Source organism: Myxocyprinus asiaticus, chromosome 14, assembly GCF_019703515.2.
Source record: "Myxocyprinus asiaticus isolate MX2 ecotype Aquarium Trade chromosome 14, UBuf_Myxa_2, whole genome shotgun sequence".
Lineage (NCBI taxonomy): Eukaryota > Metazoa > Chordata > Actinopteri > Cypriniformes > Catostomidae > Myxocyprinus > Myxocyprinus asiaticus.
The window spans coordinates 20,284,891-20,301,966 of NC_059357.1; the positions used below are offsets into that span (position 1 = coordinate 20,284,891).

At 37.3% G+C, this 17,076-nt stretch overlaps 3 protein-coding genes across 3 annotated transcripts; 1 reads left to right on the top strand and 2 right to left on the bottom strand.

Moving 5' to 3' along the window:
• Nucleotides 1–95: 95 nt before the first annotated feature.
• On the top strand, nt 96–2,010 carry LOC127451560 (uncharacterized). Its single transcript, XM_051716305.1, has 2 exons — nt 96–310; nt 1,373–2,010. The coding sequence occupies exons 1-2, from the start codon at nt 217–219 to the stop codon at nt 2,008–2,010; spliced, it is 732 nt and encodes a 243-aa protein (XP_051572265.1). The 5' UTR covers nt 96–216.
• Nucleotides 2,011–2,044: 34 nt separating this feature from the next.
• LOC127451559 (uncharacterized) lies at nt 2,045–7,945 on the bottom strand. Its single transcript, XM_051716304.1, has 4 exons — nt 7,825–7,945; nt 6,797–7,114; nt 4,584–4,824; nt 2,045–3,178 (listed from the first exon to the last, which is right to left on the bottom strand). The coding sequence occupies exons 2-4, from the start codon at nt 7,112–7,114 to the stop codon at nt 2,457–2,459; spliced, it is 1,281 nt and encodes a 426-aa protein (XP_051572264.1). The 5' UTR covers nt 7,825–7,945; the 3' UTR covers nt 2,045–2,456.
• A 180-nt stretch (nt 7,946–8,125) lies between these two features.
• On the bottom strand, nt 8,126–15,716 carry elob (elongin B). Its single transcript, XM_051716022.1, has 4 exons — nt 15,575–15,716; nt 13,615–13,749; nt 9,687–9,795; nt 8,126–9,598 (listed from the first exon to the last, which is right to left on the bottom strand). The coding sequence occupies exons 1-4, from the start codon at nt 15,575–15,577 to the stop codon at nt 9,486–9,488; spliced, it is 360 nt and encodes a 119-aa protein (XP_051571982.1). The 5' UTR covers nt 15,578–15,716; the 3' UTR covers nt 8,126–9,485.
• Nucleotides 15,717–17,076: the final 1,360 nt, after the last annotated feature.

A 17,076-nucleotide genomic window follows, 5' to 3' on the forward strand; every position in this document is an offset into this window, starting at 1 on the left:
CATATACAAGAATCGCCTGTAAGAAAACAAAACAATGGAATACATTTCCCACAATCCTCCCTCACACACATTGTCCATTTCCGGAAAACCCCCAATTCCCCTGTCAGTTCTGGGTTGGTGCGAACCAGGTCGTTGTTATTTTCATCGCTGTTGTTGACGCTCGAAAAGCAGTCATCGGTGGAGTTGTTAAAATCAGAAACAGAAAATAAGTGCAACATGGAGGTTATTGAGACAGTTGTCACAGAACCTTTTGAGGTGGAGGAATCAACAACTACGGTTTCGACTTTGGAGCCTGAAAAGTCCAAAACAGGTGAGATATGTTTGTGAGTCGATGCAGCATTGTGTGCATTGGTCATATCAAGCGCGGAGAACACGATGAGCTTGATTGTACAGACTGGCCATCCCATCACACACTTCAAATATAATCGATATATTCTGGTCGACTTTGATTTGGAAAAATACCCAGCATTAAATATGTTAATAAATTAAATTCTTTAATAAATTAGCATTTTAGATTTTCAAAGGCATAACATTATTATTTTTTTTTAACAAAGTTTAAGTAAACTGTGTTAAGTTTCAGAATAATTGTAAAGTGTGTTTTTAAAATCAAGGAAAATTAACGTGACACATTTAATACCAGAGATGAGAAAGTTATAGCAAGTGTTCTATATATATATATATATATATATATTAAGTTGATTGGTTTGTATTTAAAGCTTTTTTGTTGCATTTACAGCTCTTAAAGTTTTCAAGAGGTGTTAATAAGGAAGATATAGAAAATTTTACTAAACAATAAAAACATAGCTAAAAGTGAGTAGTTTGCATCCCTGTAATAAGAAAATATTACATATTTCTCCTCGTAATTTAATAACTCGTAACCATCTTATTTGTACAGCTTAAAGGGATAGTTCACCCAAAAATGAAAATTCTCTCATAATTTGTCACCCTCATGCCATCCCAGATGTGACTTACTTTCTTCTGCAGAACACAAACGTATATTTTTAATAATCCACATGACTCCAGTGATTAAATCTATGTCTTCAGAAGTGATATGATGGATGTGGGTGTAAAACAGGTAAATATTTAAGTCGGTTTTTTTTACTATAAATCTCCACTTTCAAATTCTGAAATTGAAAGTCTGAAAAATCTGGCCACTATTCACTTGCATTGCATGGACCTACAGAGCTGAGATATTCTTCTAAAAATCTTTGTGTTCAGCAGAAGAAAGTCATACACATCTGGGATGGCATGAGGGTGAGTAAATGATGAGAGAATTGTAATTTTTTGGGTAAACTATCCCATTAAAACATTTGGCCCTGTCTTGTTTTTTGCAATAACTGTTATAACCTTTTTTTTTTCTTTTTTTTCCCAGAGTTTGTCTGGACACTACAAGCAACATGGCATCTCGTTCATGTTCGTCTAGACATGGACCAAGAGTTTGACCAGCCTGTCTGCAAAAAGAAGAAGCTGTGGGAGACTGTGGCTGAGAGAGTCACTGCAAAGTTAAGGGAGGATGGCTGCACAGATGTTCCAGTCAAAGCCTTTGAGTGCGACCTGAAGTGGAGAAACATGTTAGCCACATACCGCAAAAATGCTGAACGAGCCAAAAGACTGGGAAACCATAGTGTACACTGGGAGTTCTTCAAGGAGATGCATGAGGTGCTGAGCAGGAGCTATGAGGAAATGGATGCTCAGCGCAAAGCAAAGCTCAACGGCACAAAGCTAGGCAGGGCAATAGCCAGTAAACGATTTACCCCAATACGGCCCACACCCACAGGAGCTACAGCTACACAGTTACTCAGCGCCAGGCCCCCTCAGGATTTGCTGCAGTTGTACCTGGAGCTGCAGGAGAGGAAATTGAACATGTGGGCTCAGCAGAAAGCTCTGGAGGAGAGGAAGATTGAGGCCATCAATAATTTGGCACGTGCCATTACTTGTATGTCCCAGGACCTTGCCATGCAAATGCCTAAAGAGTGTGTTGTGCCAGACACCCCTTCATCCCAACAATAGGAATTAGTCATGTACTTGATATAGTCCTATCCGATAAGGGAATGAATTTGTATTTTTAGAGAGATAACAAATATGTTAAACCCACTTAAGAGAACTGTTCTAATTGACATAACAAAAGTAACAAAGTTGTGTTATATTGATGCTAACTGTAAATCATTAAAGAATAGTCTCTGTTTTTCTTTACTCCATTACTAATAGCAAATATTAGTTGACATTACTGAGCAGTTTGCCTTCTCATGTAAAGGACGTGTTGTACATGGTATTTGTGTTTGAATTAAAAAGTTATACAAAATATCTTTTTAATCTTTTTCATGCCACTAAATACTAACGAAATACAGATATAATCCAGGTTGAAGTATTTCAAGAAACTTAAATTTAGTCATACAATGCTGGATACAAATCAAGAGATTTTCTACATGAACAGTTTAATAATCTGTGTCAAATGATTAATGTGTTTCTGCTTCCAAAGCGCTGTAAAGAAGATTCACTACAGTGTCCCTCATTTTTACCCCAGCTGCATCTTCTTTTGCCTCCTCCTCATCTTCTTTTGTGTTTCTCTCTACAAGTCCCTTTGTGACATCCCCCATGTCCACAAACACATTGTTTAATATACAAGCAGTCAGAACCACTGCTCTTGCCCTGTCGTAGTTCCCCATATCCAGATATCTCAATTTCTGGAATCGCTCTTTTAGGTCTGCCACAGTCTGGTCAAATCGGCCTAAATGGGTCGCCACTGATCTGTTGTAGAGATTCTCCTGAGGGCTTCGACCCGGAGAAAATGGAGTGAGCATTTGACTTGTTAGTGGGTATCCAACTTTTGCAATCAGGCAGGTCCCTGGAGGCAGCATCTCAGGGTGTTGCTGGAGCCTTTCAGCTAATGCATTTCCTCTGTCTCTTTCTGAGCCTCTGCTGATGTAGCAGTAAATAAACCGGCCCTCAGCATTGCAGACCAGTTCCAAGTTCAGCCATGAATCTGGATGTGGCTCATCCTTAAGTCTCTTTGCTTCAGGAGCATCGCTTTCACAGTCCTGTTTCCCAGTGGGAAGGCGGATGGGTATGCGTGTGTCACCCAACACCCCAAACACTTTAGGAAGACCTCTCTCTTCCAGGCCCTCACTGCGACCCAGCCAGCTGGAGAAAGGAAGCAGATGTTGTAAAGCCTCCGGTCCTATAGGGGGAACACAGACAACAGCTGTGAATGTGAGTAAACTTGCAAATTGATGCAGTGAGCTGCTATTCCGCATGTCTACTCAGGTCAAACAATAAAGCTAACATACATACATGTGGCCCTAAAAGTATTTGTACACTTAAGTGCACTTTTTTTTTTTGTCCGTCACAAAATTTCCAATGGCACTTATTTTAAAGAAATATCTCACAAACACACTTCTCAAGCAAAACATTAAAAAAAGAAGCTTGTTTGGTTTCAAGACCACATAATTTTCAAAATGAAGACAAAAAAGTATTAAGACACTTTCAAGTTGTCAAACTTAATGGAATATGTCCATAGTTAATATGTTGGTGAACAACAACAGTGGTTTCTCTGCAAGGGCACTGAAAACTTGAGGGGAACTGAATTCATATGTGCACTAAAATGACCTTGAGACCAGTTAGTTAAAAATAATTGGGAGGAAAAAATGACTAAGAAAAGTGAAGTTAGTTCTTAGAAAATATCTAGCATCATTTGTTTGCAAATACTACTTGATTTGACAAGTTGTTTCTAATGCAATGGCTTACAGACATTTTAAAGGAATATTCTGGATTCAACAAAAGCTCAATTAACATAATTTGTGGCATAATGTTGATTACCTCAAAAAAATAATTTCAACTCGTCCCTACTTTTCTTTATAAAAAAAAAAAAAGCAAAAATCAAGGTTACAATGAGGCACTTACAATGGAAGTGAATGGGACAAATTTCAGAGGGTTTAAGGGCTAATGTGAAGCTTATCATTTTATAAAAGCACTTACATTAATTTTTATGCTAATACTAGTGTATTATTTGAGCTGTTTGCATTTACTGAGATTACAGGGTTTAAGCCATCACGGCAACGAAGTTGTAAAACTGTATATAACTTTTCACAGTAAAGGTTAGAAAACGATTTCATCACACTAAAATCATGTTAACACACATATTGTTTACATCTTGTGGCTATACTTTTGAAACAGTGTGTATTTTAATGTCTATACATTGGCCCCATTCACTTCCATTGTAAGTGCATCACTGTAACACAGGTAATTGCTTTTTTAAAGAAAAGGAGTGACACATCAAAATAAATTTTATGGTTATCAACATTATGCCACAAATGCTGTCGATTGAGCTTAACTTGTATTGAACCTGGAATATTCCTTTAAGTGTGAAAAACGCCAGAAGTGGCAAAAATAATTTTAGAAGCCACAGTATATTTTATATATTATATGTACATGATAACTAGGATGAATTATATAATGCATTCTGGGACTCTGAGACTGCATTATTTAACTCATTTTCATTGACTGCTGACAATTTGATATAAAAAGCCACTGTATAAGAAAGACAACAGTAACTTATTAACTATTAATTAATTACTGGTTCATACCAGTAGGCCATTTAATGCATTTTTCCTGAAGTGCGTTTACTCGTTCACAGAAAGAAAAGAAGATCCTATGAATGTTTCCCTTCTCCAGATGGAAACTAGAGGAGACACTGCGATAGCTGATGCGTTTGGACAGGAGGGTGAGAGACAGGAGGACAGTGTGAGACAAGGACAGTCGAGCTCTTCCAGACAATCGGTTCTTGTTGTAGTTTGTGTCGGCGCTTTGCAGAAGACTGGTTACATGCTGTAAGAAATGTGAAGAAGTTAAGGAATAAAGCACAACATGTTAATAAAATGAATCCCAAAGTTAATTTTCTATGCCACCGTGTAATTTCTGCACCACCGAATAGAATTGCAAAAATAAACATTGTTTTCAAACAGCCTTCCGAACAGCCGCCTGGCATTGATCAAACAAACGCCTCCAACTCACGCCACTGGTTGAGTCCGTATCTATATATACTATAGACCAATTTTATTTTATTTTTTTTAAATGTCGGCGCATGCGCAGTACATGGTGGCAGAAAGCCGATAGACTGTTGTGTTAGATTTGACAAATTAGACAATTAAACGACAGTACGACACAAAACCATCATAAATACACAAATATTCTTAGCTATACAATTATTATAATGATACGAGTTAATAACATACCTGTAATAATGTTCACTTTATATGTTTGCTGCAATGCCGTGAGTTGAAATGATCTGTTGATGGCTTTAAGCCACAGCCGTCTACGAGAACCCTCCAAATAAATTTTCAACCATGGAATCCAATAAATGTTTACTGTTTGCGGACGGTTTCTGCCACCACTTCTGTGTGTGATGTAAGCAGTGACGTTGCCAAAGGATTGGCCTATAGAGCGCAACAGTCTGGTTCTGGAAGTAAAAATCCCATTCATTTACCCCATAGACGAATTGATTTTCAACGATAACTTATAAACTTTTAAAGACGGACCTACCGTGAGCTCAGAGGTTGTTCATCGATGGTATGCTTCTGTTTAAGTCATCCACCTGCGTTATTTCAACTTCATTGTTTAAAAACCGTGTTTGATAGCGGAATTAATGGTAAACAATTACATTACCCATGGTACAGCAGAGAAAGATCCACCAATCAGAGAACCGCGGCCAAAGAAACCCACGAAACGTGCCTTGGAGCGACTGTTCACTCTCATGACGCACTGTGAATGACGTAATCGAGTCGGTCACCCTTTACCCTTAAACTGCTTATAATATATTTGTACATATCGGAATATTTAGCAATAAACGTAAAATAGATTCTTTCAGTTCTTCTAATCAACAACCTAAAATCAAAAGCTTTATACATTCCCACTGTTTTTTTTTCAATGACATTATTCGCAATGCTTCATGGGATTGTAGTTTGTGCCATCATAAAAGACGGTAAGTACGCAACCTTGTACTTTGTCTTTTTTGCCTTAAAACCAAGTCTGTAATATTGTGATTCACCTCGGAGCTGGTTGGTTTGGTTCATGGCTTACAACTCATTTATGTAGGATTTTATGAAAATTCTATGGAACAAATGAATGGGGAAAATACGTACAGAACCCAGACTGCCAAAAAAAGTGGGCGGGCACTGTTGCGCTCTACAGACCAATCCTTTGACAAAGTCACGCTTACATCACACACGGGAGTGATGGCAGAAATCAACTGCAAACAGTAAACTTTTATCGAATTACGTTGTTGAAAAATTATTTTGAGGGTTCTCGTAGATGGCTGTGGCTTCAATCCGTTAACAGAGCTGACTGGACTGAGGAGATCATTTCAACTCAACATATAAAGCAAACATTGTTACAGGTATGTTATTAACTCGTATCATTATAATAATTGTATAGCTAAGAATATTTGTGAATTTATGATGGTTTTGTGTTTTACTTTCATTTAATCATCTAATCTGTCAAATCTAACACAACAGTCTATCGGCTTTCTGCCACCATGTACTGCGCATGTGCCAACACAAAAGGATTGGTCATTGTTGTGTCCGGCTGAACGGGTTGCTCAAAATAAACAGAGGATTTTTACAGAGCCACAAAGACATGGTGTTAACAGTTTTTGAGAAAATTAACCTACAAATGTTTTACTTATAGTTGTTTCTGCATATTAAGCTGGGATGGGAGAAATTATATTAACACCGTAAATGTTACACACTTCAGCTTTATGTGAAGTGTATTTTACTCCAATAGTGTATGAAATGTAGCCTACCTGAACGGCAGGGTTTCCTTCAATAACATCATCGGTAACACAGGCACCCTTCACGAAGGCAGACTCTGACAGCTGAAGGCTCGCTGTTTGCGTCTGATCTTGTGTTAAATTAATTGAATCCTCCTGTTGAGACACTTGCATGAACACAGATGAGGACTGTCCTTGCGCTAGGGTCATCAGGTCAGCCTCTAAGATTTCTTCTAGAGCTCGATCCAGACGCTGATCAAGTTCCCAGTGAGACAGCGGCTCCCATTCAGACTGAATGATGTCCATTATCATCCGTCCTGCGGCCGCCACATACTTTTTACGGACTTCCATCTAGATATTATTTTTAAATCTTATTTAAATGAGAGCCCAGCTCCAAACAGCAAGCCAAATAAATGTGTCTCTCAATAACATAGGATAAAAGTTACTAATGCTGCTATTATAATAGATTCACTAAAATAACGGGAATAATATTTTTAGTTGGAGCAATAAAGCATGTAAAATCTATCAAGTATTTCAGTTATATAGCACAATAACTTGACTGTGCAGGTTTACTGCAATAATAACCAACAAGGCTAGCGTGATTCAGTTCGCAGATGTAACTACTGAAAAGTTATTTAAAAAATTTTAATCAGATCTTTTAACCTCAAATACTTACTGAAACGGGTGTACTGACCACAATCAGAAGCCAAAACACGCAGATTTACATCGACCGACTTTTAACACACATTATCCTTTTCGTCATTAGCATCAGAGACTATTTAGCAGAGACTGGCCACAATGAATCGGAGAAACTGGAACGTCTAACGGATGTAAAAAAGAAAGTCCCGCCTTAGAGGTAAAACAGCCAATCACCTTTTAGATATAGACATCGCCTGTTAATCAACTCGAGAACGCGCATGCGCATTAGCTATACAGGCAGGGAAAATTGCGTTTTTTTTTTAAGAGTAATCTGAGGTAAAGAAGGACACTTTATGAAACCTAGTGATGTCAGATTTTACTGCTGATTTCAAATATGATGTTTGATCGTAATCTCGACCAACCTTTTTGGAGATTTCGGTCTTTTCCCATTCAAGTAGATATGAGCTGCACTTGTATGCCGCTTGTTTGCATAGAAAAATAGCTGCCCAGCCTGCCCGAGAGTGTTCCAAAGATGGCCGCCGAGTGGACTGGACTTGACTGTAGGAATCTATCATGCGGAGAAAGAAGGGTCGACTGCGCATGCGCGTTGCCAACAATTATGATTGGTCCGCTCTCCGGTGCAAGAAAGTTTTAGAAACTACACTACAACTCGGCATTTGGTAAGGACAATCAAAAATAAACAGACGTTGAACATGAAACAAGGAGTGTAAAAGGGCAGATTTTAATTTCGATTTGAACGCAGTTACAGATACTGCAACATGATTTTCTTTTCAGTTTATTTGTAACTTATTTTATTTTTGCAAGAGTACTGTCAAGGAATACTGCAATCTCTGAGGAAAAAGGCTGAATTCTCAAAAACATGGTTTTGAGATTTTTGGGGATGCACACTGTCAGCGTTTGTGTTAAAGTTAAACATTCACTTGTTAAAGCAACTATGCCCAAAGGCTTCATTCATATTGATCTTTCAATTTTTAAGTGAGTCTTTCCACCATTATGAAATGGCACACACACAGAAAAAACAAAAAACAAAAACAAAACCCTGAATAGCACTTACACATTGCTCTGATTTAAATGGAAAATCAAGGAATTAACCAAACGTCAATACTTTAGCTTCAACAAAAACAAACAAAAAACAAAATTTCAAAAAAGAAACAGGCGAACACAAACTCCAACACAAAACTGTAAAGAAAAGCAAAACACACTTCAAGAAACAATGCAAGTGGAAAAATGTATTTACAATGAAACCAGTTTCTCAGAATTCATCTTAAATCATGTGCTGTGCACTATTATGCAGGTATAACCTGACTGCATCCATGCCCATTCTGATTTTCAGTAAGTTCCACGTCCATTTACACTATAGTAAATCGGTTACATAAAACTGTTCAGCCCATCTGGCCTTTGCACCCTGATAAAATCATGACGGATCTAAATAAGAAAAATTATAATATCAATAGTCATTAACACACAGCATACTGTAAAAGCAATCAGTAAAGTGGGCATTTGTAAAACCTTACAGCCACTAACACAAGCCCACCCCAGCCCCAACAGATCTAATCACACAAAACGCAAAAAACATTTAACTCTCCAAAAATAACATTTGCATTAATTAAATACGAAGCACATGTTTAAATATTCTGATATCCAACCACTTCTGACAGGTGACTAACAGCTGTCTGACTAATGAGTAATTTATTCAGAAATGAGGGGAACACATTAACAAATCAAAATGTCCCTACACCAAAAGGGGCATTGTGATTGGCAGCTTAAGTGTAGATGAGCAGAGACTGAATTCTGGGAGGGTTCGCAACAATAATGTAAGAGTAAGCTGCTAGTGCTTGATGGGAAGTAAGGAGTAACAGGGAGAGCGATTCAAATTCTTTGAAAAGTTACAATATCACACAAATCACTCTCACTCATGTGCCCCCCCCCCCCCCTCCCCCAACTTTTGCAACTCAATACACACCACCATTTTAAAACACACATTTTTCTTTCTCTTCTGGAAATGTTTCACCCCTGCCGCCTTACACCCCCCCCGCCCCCCCCTTTATCGTCCATTCCTCCTTCACTGCACGGCTTGTTCGTTGGCAGTGCTGCCTGAGTCTTGAGGCTTCATCACATCAGGAAGCTCAGGGGGGCTGGAGAAGGGCTCTACTCTTAGAGGCTCAAAAGCATCATCTGTGATGAAAACAAACATATTAAGTAAATTAAAATAAGAAAACACCACATAGTGAGAGGCAAGGCAAGTGAAAGAACAAGGACTCACCACTGATGCGAAAAGCCAGTCCTACTGTGGCCGGAGCCTGAGGCCTGGCTGTCTGGTTTGTGAATCCACAGTCTCCAAGAGTCTTATTATCTTCTAGCAACATGTCATCCTGGAGGATATGAAGAGATTATAGATTACTGTATACATTTGAGTTAGTTTATAGATATCTATGGTGTCGATATTAAAGCATTATTAGCTTGTGAAGTGAATTTACAGGTTGGCAAGCTGCAAGAGTTATCATGGGTTCAGGGAATGTCCTAACAACTGGAAGCAGAGGGGGTAGATTTTGAAACAAGTGTACTTCATTCATAAATCCAAAAGGATCTACCTTCACTCTGTGGATGCACTGATATGGATCCGTGCTAATGAAACTCCAAGAGACAACACATTGTAATAAAAAATATCTCTGTACTACTCATCTGGCCATTTTCTCATGTCATTCACTTTGTTATAGTTAGGGTGAGCAGGTTCTTTGAGTCTCAAACTAGGACAGGGGAAGGGGTGCCACTGTCTGTACATACACACATACTACTATTCCATAGTTTGGAATCACTTAGACATTTTTGTTCTTAAAACAAAATTCATGCTTCTCTTCACCAATTATTCCAGTTATTACAAATGTTTGAAATAGCTGCTTTTATTTTAATTTTATCCAATTTAAATTAATTTTTTTGCCCATGATGGCAAAGCCCTATTTTTATCAGTCATTACTGCAGTCTACTAAGAAAATACAGTGTCACCTTAACCTTAAGAAATCATTGTAATGTGCTAATTTGGTATTCAAGAAACTTTTCTAATTATTAGAACAGTTGAAAATGGTTGTGTTATTTAATGATATTGGAACATCGCCATACAGTATCTTTTTGTTTTTTTTGAGTTGCTGAAGTATTGAGTGCACTTGCATTTCCTTCAAGTCACTTTAAACTTCTGTTAAATTTTGGTTTTAAACTGGCCAAAAATAAATAACTCACTCTCAAAAAAAAAAAAAAAAAAAAAGTCTATTGTTCTTTTAAGAGATGAAGGCTATTCTTTGCACTACTGACTTGAAAGAAAAAAGCTAACTGGATCTGATGAGGACAGAGAGAGAAGTGGACAGCCCAGATGCACAACAACAAGAACAACAAGTATCATCAGAGTCTCTACTTTAAGAAATGGGCCGGATTCACAAAACATTCTAAAGAAGGAAATTCTTCTTAACTATCAATTTCTTCTTAATTTCTAACTTAAGGAAAAAACAAGAATTACAATTTTTAAAAATCATCGCAAATAACATCTTTAAGTTAGGATAACCTCACAGTTGCTTTAATTCTTAAAAGGTAAGATGTATGAATTATTCTGAGTTGTTTCAAATGTGCCTATGACTGCTGTATCTCTGACGACAGACAGAATCCTCTCCTCAAACACATTATAGACGATGGTCCTTTCCTTCTTTGGGCCCCTGACCTTTATGCTGCTATCTATTTATTTGCCAAATTAATGTACACCCAATTCTTTTTCACCCCATCCACATCCCTAATGGAGTTGGCAAAAGCGGAAACAGCGTCCGTCCCCTTTCCCATGCCTGCCTTTTACTTTCCTACATGATCTAATTATCAAGCTTCCCAAGGAGAACTTTTCCTTGCAGTAATGACCAGTGATGGTTAATGTCGTAAAACTAACACATCTCACGCACTTTACATTTAAAAAAAATTATTGCAAGGTGCTTGCTACAAAAAAAAAAAAAGATTAATAGGTTTACATAGATAATAGTATTGTATTTGTTGTACGCTATAAGACAAGGAAACTTCATGAGCAGGCTAAAATGACCAGACAATGTCTGTCATTTTATTCTTAAGAAAAAAATTAAGATGTTCTTAAGAAAATATTTGAGAACTGTTTCAAGTTACAATTTATGCACTATTAAATATTTGAGTATTGCACCATTAAATTTAGGTAGGACGTAACCCTACATGTAAACTAAATATTTACGGAAGACTCTGACCAGGAGTAACTGTTGGAATAAAAAAAGCAGACTGATATTTTATGACATCAATGACATCATTTTTCAAGAATTGCACTTAGGAACTTCTTATAATTTATCCTAAGAACTTTCTTAATATTTTTCTTAACATTTTCATGAATCCGGCCTCAGACTATAGCCTGCATCAATTTTTCACACTTTTACAGAGCCTAGGGCTGTCACATAGAGACAGGGAATATTTCATGGCACTCAATTCAGTGATTTCCAACAGGTATAGGGACGTTTTCTGTATGTCATTTCATAAATAAAATAAAAATGCTTACATCACATACAGTTGAAGTCAGAAGTTTACATACACCGTAGCCAAATACATTTAAACTCAGTTATCACAATTACTGACATTTAATCGTTGAAAACATTCCCTGTCTTAGGTTAGTTAGGATCACTATTTTAAGAATGTGAAATGTCATTATTTAAACTTATTTCTTTCATCACATTCCCAGTGGGTCAGAAGTTTACATACACTTTGTTAGTATTTGGTAGCATTACATTTAAATTGTTTAACTTGGGCCCATTCCTCCAGACAGAACTGGTGTAACGGAGTCAGGTTTGTAGGCCTCCTTGCTCGCACACATTTTTTCAGTTCTGCCCACAAATTTTCTATCAGATTGAGGTCAGGGCTTTATGATGGCCACTCCAATACCTTAACTTTGTTGTCCTTAAGCCATTTTTCCACACCTTTGGATGTATGCTTGGGTTCATTGTCCATTTGGAAGACCCATTTGCGACCAAGCTTTAACTTCCTGGCTTATGTCTTGAGATGTTGCTTCAATATATCCACATAATTTTCTCATGATGCCATTTATTTTGTGAAGTGCACCAGTCCCTCCTGCAGCAAAGCACCCCCACAACATGATACTGCCACTCCCATGCTTCACGGTTGGGATGGTGTTCTTCGGCTTGCAAGCCTCACCCTTTTTCCTCAAAATATAACGATGGTAATTATGGCCAAACAGTTCAATTTTTGTTTCATCAGGCCAGAGGACATTTCTCCAAAAAGTAAGATCTTTGTCCCCATGTGCACTTGCAAACTGTAGTCTGGTTATTTTATGGCAGTTTTGGAGCAGTGACTTCTTCCTTGCCAAGCAGCCTTTCAGGTTATGTTGATATAGGACTTGTTTTACTGTGGATATAGATACTTGTCTATCTGTTTCCTCCAGCATCTTCACAAGGTCCTTTGCTGTTGTTCTGGGATTGATCTGCACTTTTTGCACCAAACTATATTCATCTCTAGGAGACAGAATGCATCTCCTTCCTGAGCGGTATGATGGCTGCATGGTCCCATGGTGTTTATATTTGTGTACTATTGTTTGTACAGATGAACATGGTGCCTTCAGGTGTTTGGAAATTGCTCCCATGGATGAACCGGACTTGTGGAGGTCCACAATTCTTTTTCTGAGGTCTTGGCTGATTTCTCTTGATTTTCCCATGATGTCTGAAGGTAGGCCTTAAAATAAGTCCACAGGTGCACCTCCAATTGATTCCAATTAGCCTATCAGAAGCTAATTGGCTAACTGCCTAAAGGCTTCACATCATTTTCTGAAATTTTCCAAGCTGCTTAAAGGCACAGTTAACTTAGTGTATGTAAACTTCTGACCCACTGGAATTGTGATTTAGTCAATTAAAAGTTAAACAATCTGTCTGTAAATAATTGTTGGAAAAATTACTTGTGTCATGCACAAAGTAGATGTCCTAAACGTCTTGTCAAAACTACAGTTTGCTAATATTAAATCTGTGGAGTGGTTAAAAAATTAGGTTTAATGACTTCAACCTAAGTGTATGTAAACTTCTGTCTTCAACTGTAAATGCATCCTTTAAATTTCAATTGAATTACTGTCCACAATACAATTCACACTTCTCAATTAATAAAATTGAGATTTTTTTTTCCACAAACGTTACTTTGCTGACCTTATAAAGCCTCTGATCCTCAGGTGCGCGCTTTAGGATGCCCTCCACAATCCGCTTCAGTTCATACACTGTGGTGGACTCCTTAGCATCTGTAAAGATGGTCGTCTTGTGACGTCTGATCATCAAAAAGACATCCTAAGGAAAAAGAAGGAGACAATTACTCATCGTTCAATGAGGTCTCATCACCTTCAACTCAAGAAGAAATAACCTTTCTTTTCCAAAAAGCCTATAAAGGCAGCATAAAAGTAATCCGGACGACTCCAAGTGGTTAAATCCATATCTTTAGAAGCTATATAATTAGTGTTGGGTAAGATACTCTAAAAAAGTAGTTAATTACTAACTACATCTTCCACAGTGTAATTAGATTAATGTACTAACTACTCTGTCTGAAAAGTTATTGCATTATTTATTACCAATTACTTTCTTAAACCCTTATCAACCTCAACCAGATGAAAAATACAAGGATAGACATGAAACTGATCTTTTAATTCTTTCAAATAAATTATATAAAATCTAATTATTCATGACCTGGCCAAAGAATTTAAGGGGGCAGCGTTAAATTATAAAACATATATTTTAACATTAGATGTTACATTTCGATTTTAAATTCACTATTATTTTATATAGAATTGTTCTAGAGTCTATACATTATTTAACGCAATTACATCAGAAGTAACTAATTAAATTACTGAAAAATTAAGAGTAATCCCTTACTTGACTTTTTTCCAATGAAAAAGTAACTTACAGTAATTACTTAGTAATGCATTACACCCAACACTGTATATAATAAGTGAGGGTGAAGAACATTCTGAAAGTGAAGATTTATTGTAAAAAATGGACTTAAATATTGATCCATTTCTCACCCAAAGTGATAAATCCATATTTTCAGAATTGATGCTAACCACTTGGGTTGTCTTGATTACTTTTATGCTGCCTTTATTTGCTTTATGGACCTTCAAAGGTCTGGCCACCAACAATGGACCTACAGAGCTGAGATATTCTTCTAAAATCTTTGTGTTCAGCAGAAGAAAGTCACAGAAATCTGTACTGGCATGAGTGCGAGTAAATGATGAGAATTTTCATTTTAGGGGGAGCTAACCCTTTAAATAACAAGGAGAAAAGTATATGGTAAACAGCTGAAACCGTGAAGATAACGGTCATGAATGCCAATACACAAACAAAACGCTGACAGCTGCAGTTGTGTGGAGTTTATGACTTAGTAAACGACAGCACGTCTACACCCAATACAACGGGTTACTGTACTGCTGTTTGTATAACGCCAACAGCACGACTGAGGGCCGACTGTTCAGTGCTACTATTTATATCATTAAATGCGACTAGAAAAGGAGAACTATAACTACATGCGCTTCCAAGAAGCCTAAAAGCCGAAGTCAAGTCAAACCATTTTCTGCAAATAATGGTCCAGCAAACTGGAGGTTGCAACAGCTTTATGCAGCCGAATGTAGCATTGCAGTTCAACTGAGGCTCTGCATATGCATTTATATACATTACATTTATTACGCGTTAGATTAATTCACTGGACGTCCATTTGAAAGGTACAGCACAAAATTATCAATGACAAGACCAGCCCGCTCCTACATCATAGAGCTGTCATGAAAACAACACCGCGATTTATAGTCCCATTTCGGCTTCAGGAGAAGAGTAGCCCAAACATAAACAACACAACTGTAAAACGGTTCTTCCTATTTTGGCTAACCAGGTCTGCCGTGGAGCGCTGTCAATCTAATTAGTAACAGTAAGTTGGACGGATTTAGCAGGGAATGTTAGCCAGGCTGCTAAAAATATTGCGAAACAAAGAGCTTTGTGTAACGCCTGCATTTACACTCGATAGCTACTTCAACCATGAGCTGGTTTGGTTAAGATCCACTCACTGTTGAAATTACAAACTAGAAATAGAACAAATAAACTATAAATAGGATTCCTTTCCTTCCCAACTCACCATTTCTCTCGGTCTGTTGCGCTGACTCCTTCCAGTATCCCACGCTGCACTGCAGAAATCAAAGCGCTCAAGCGAGTCCTCCAAAAGCCCAGATGTCTTTGCGGGAGCAGCCGGAACTCTTCACTATGCCGGTGTTCGCCCCCTACTGGCCCCGCAGAGTTCATAACTTGCTGCTTTCAGACGTGTACTTAAAGCTGATGTGTGTAACTTTCTTCTACCCCAGCTTAATATACAGAGACAACTACAAGTAAGCCATTACTTGGCTAATGTTCTCTAAAAAAAAAATTATGGTATCACTGTATTTCTGTGGCGCTAGAAAAATTCCTGTGTTCGTTTTTCGAAACCTGCCTAGACTCGCCCCAACAACGTTACTCAACCAATGGCGTGAGTTGGGGGCGGGACTATATGACTGTTTTTAAAACTGGGTATGGTTGCACCAGCTGTGTGTAAGGTCCCACTTAAGTTGGGATGTAAAGTTCACACTAAGGGCTTAGTAACTACTAGTTAGTTTGTAACTAATTCAGTGCTTAAATTGGTGGTTGCACCACCTGTTCTTAAGGCAAGACTTAACTAGTAGGTCGTAAGCTATCCGTAAAGTAATGCGTAGTCACATAACATGACGTTTACCTGTATTTATCCAATAAGCAGACTTCAGATTTGTACAAAGAAGTATTAAAAAGCTGTGCATTTCAGTTTGATCTTATTATGGTTGATGTTCAAACCTTGTTTGTTCATGTAACTGTCAGCTGTAATAAATTATATCTCCATTGAAAAATGATACGTAATAAACCAAGATTTCATTAATGGCATTTTTAGCCTATGTAAATAACAATATTCAATAACTACCTAAAACGAATAAGGGACAATAAATAATTACTTATACAACAGGCTGTAAAAATAGACATTTATTCATTTTAATATTTTATATATATCGTATGTTGAATCTTGACACCGGGTGGAGTACACAGGAAAGTGCACCATTAGATCGGTTTCATGCTGAAGCAGTAAGTTTATATATATATAATGTTTTCTCTCTCGTAAATGTAAACGAGTGTAAATGTCACCATCATAATGTACACTACCGTTCAAAAGTTTAGGGTCACTTACTCATTCTTTATTTATTTTTTTCTTCACATTTTAGAATAATAGTAAAGTCATCACAACTATGGAATAATAGAAATGGAAATATGAGAATTATGTTGTGACTAAAAAAATCCAAAATAAATCAAAACTGTGTTATATTTTAGCATCTTCAAAGTGGCCATACTTTGCCTAGATTTTGCAGAAATGTACTCTTGGCAGTTTCTCAACCAACTACTTTTTAAACAGTATTGAAGGAGTTTCCATCTATGTTGGGCACATAGTGGCTGCTTTTCTTAATTATTCGGTCCAAGTCATCAATTAAAAAAAAAAAAAGAAAAAAAAGAAAGAAAGTAAAATAAAATTTTAGTTTTGTAATTAAATAAATTAATATGTTGGCACAATTATATTTTTGTCTACAA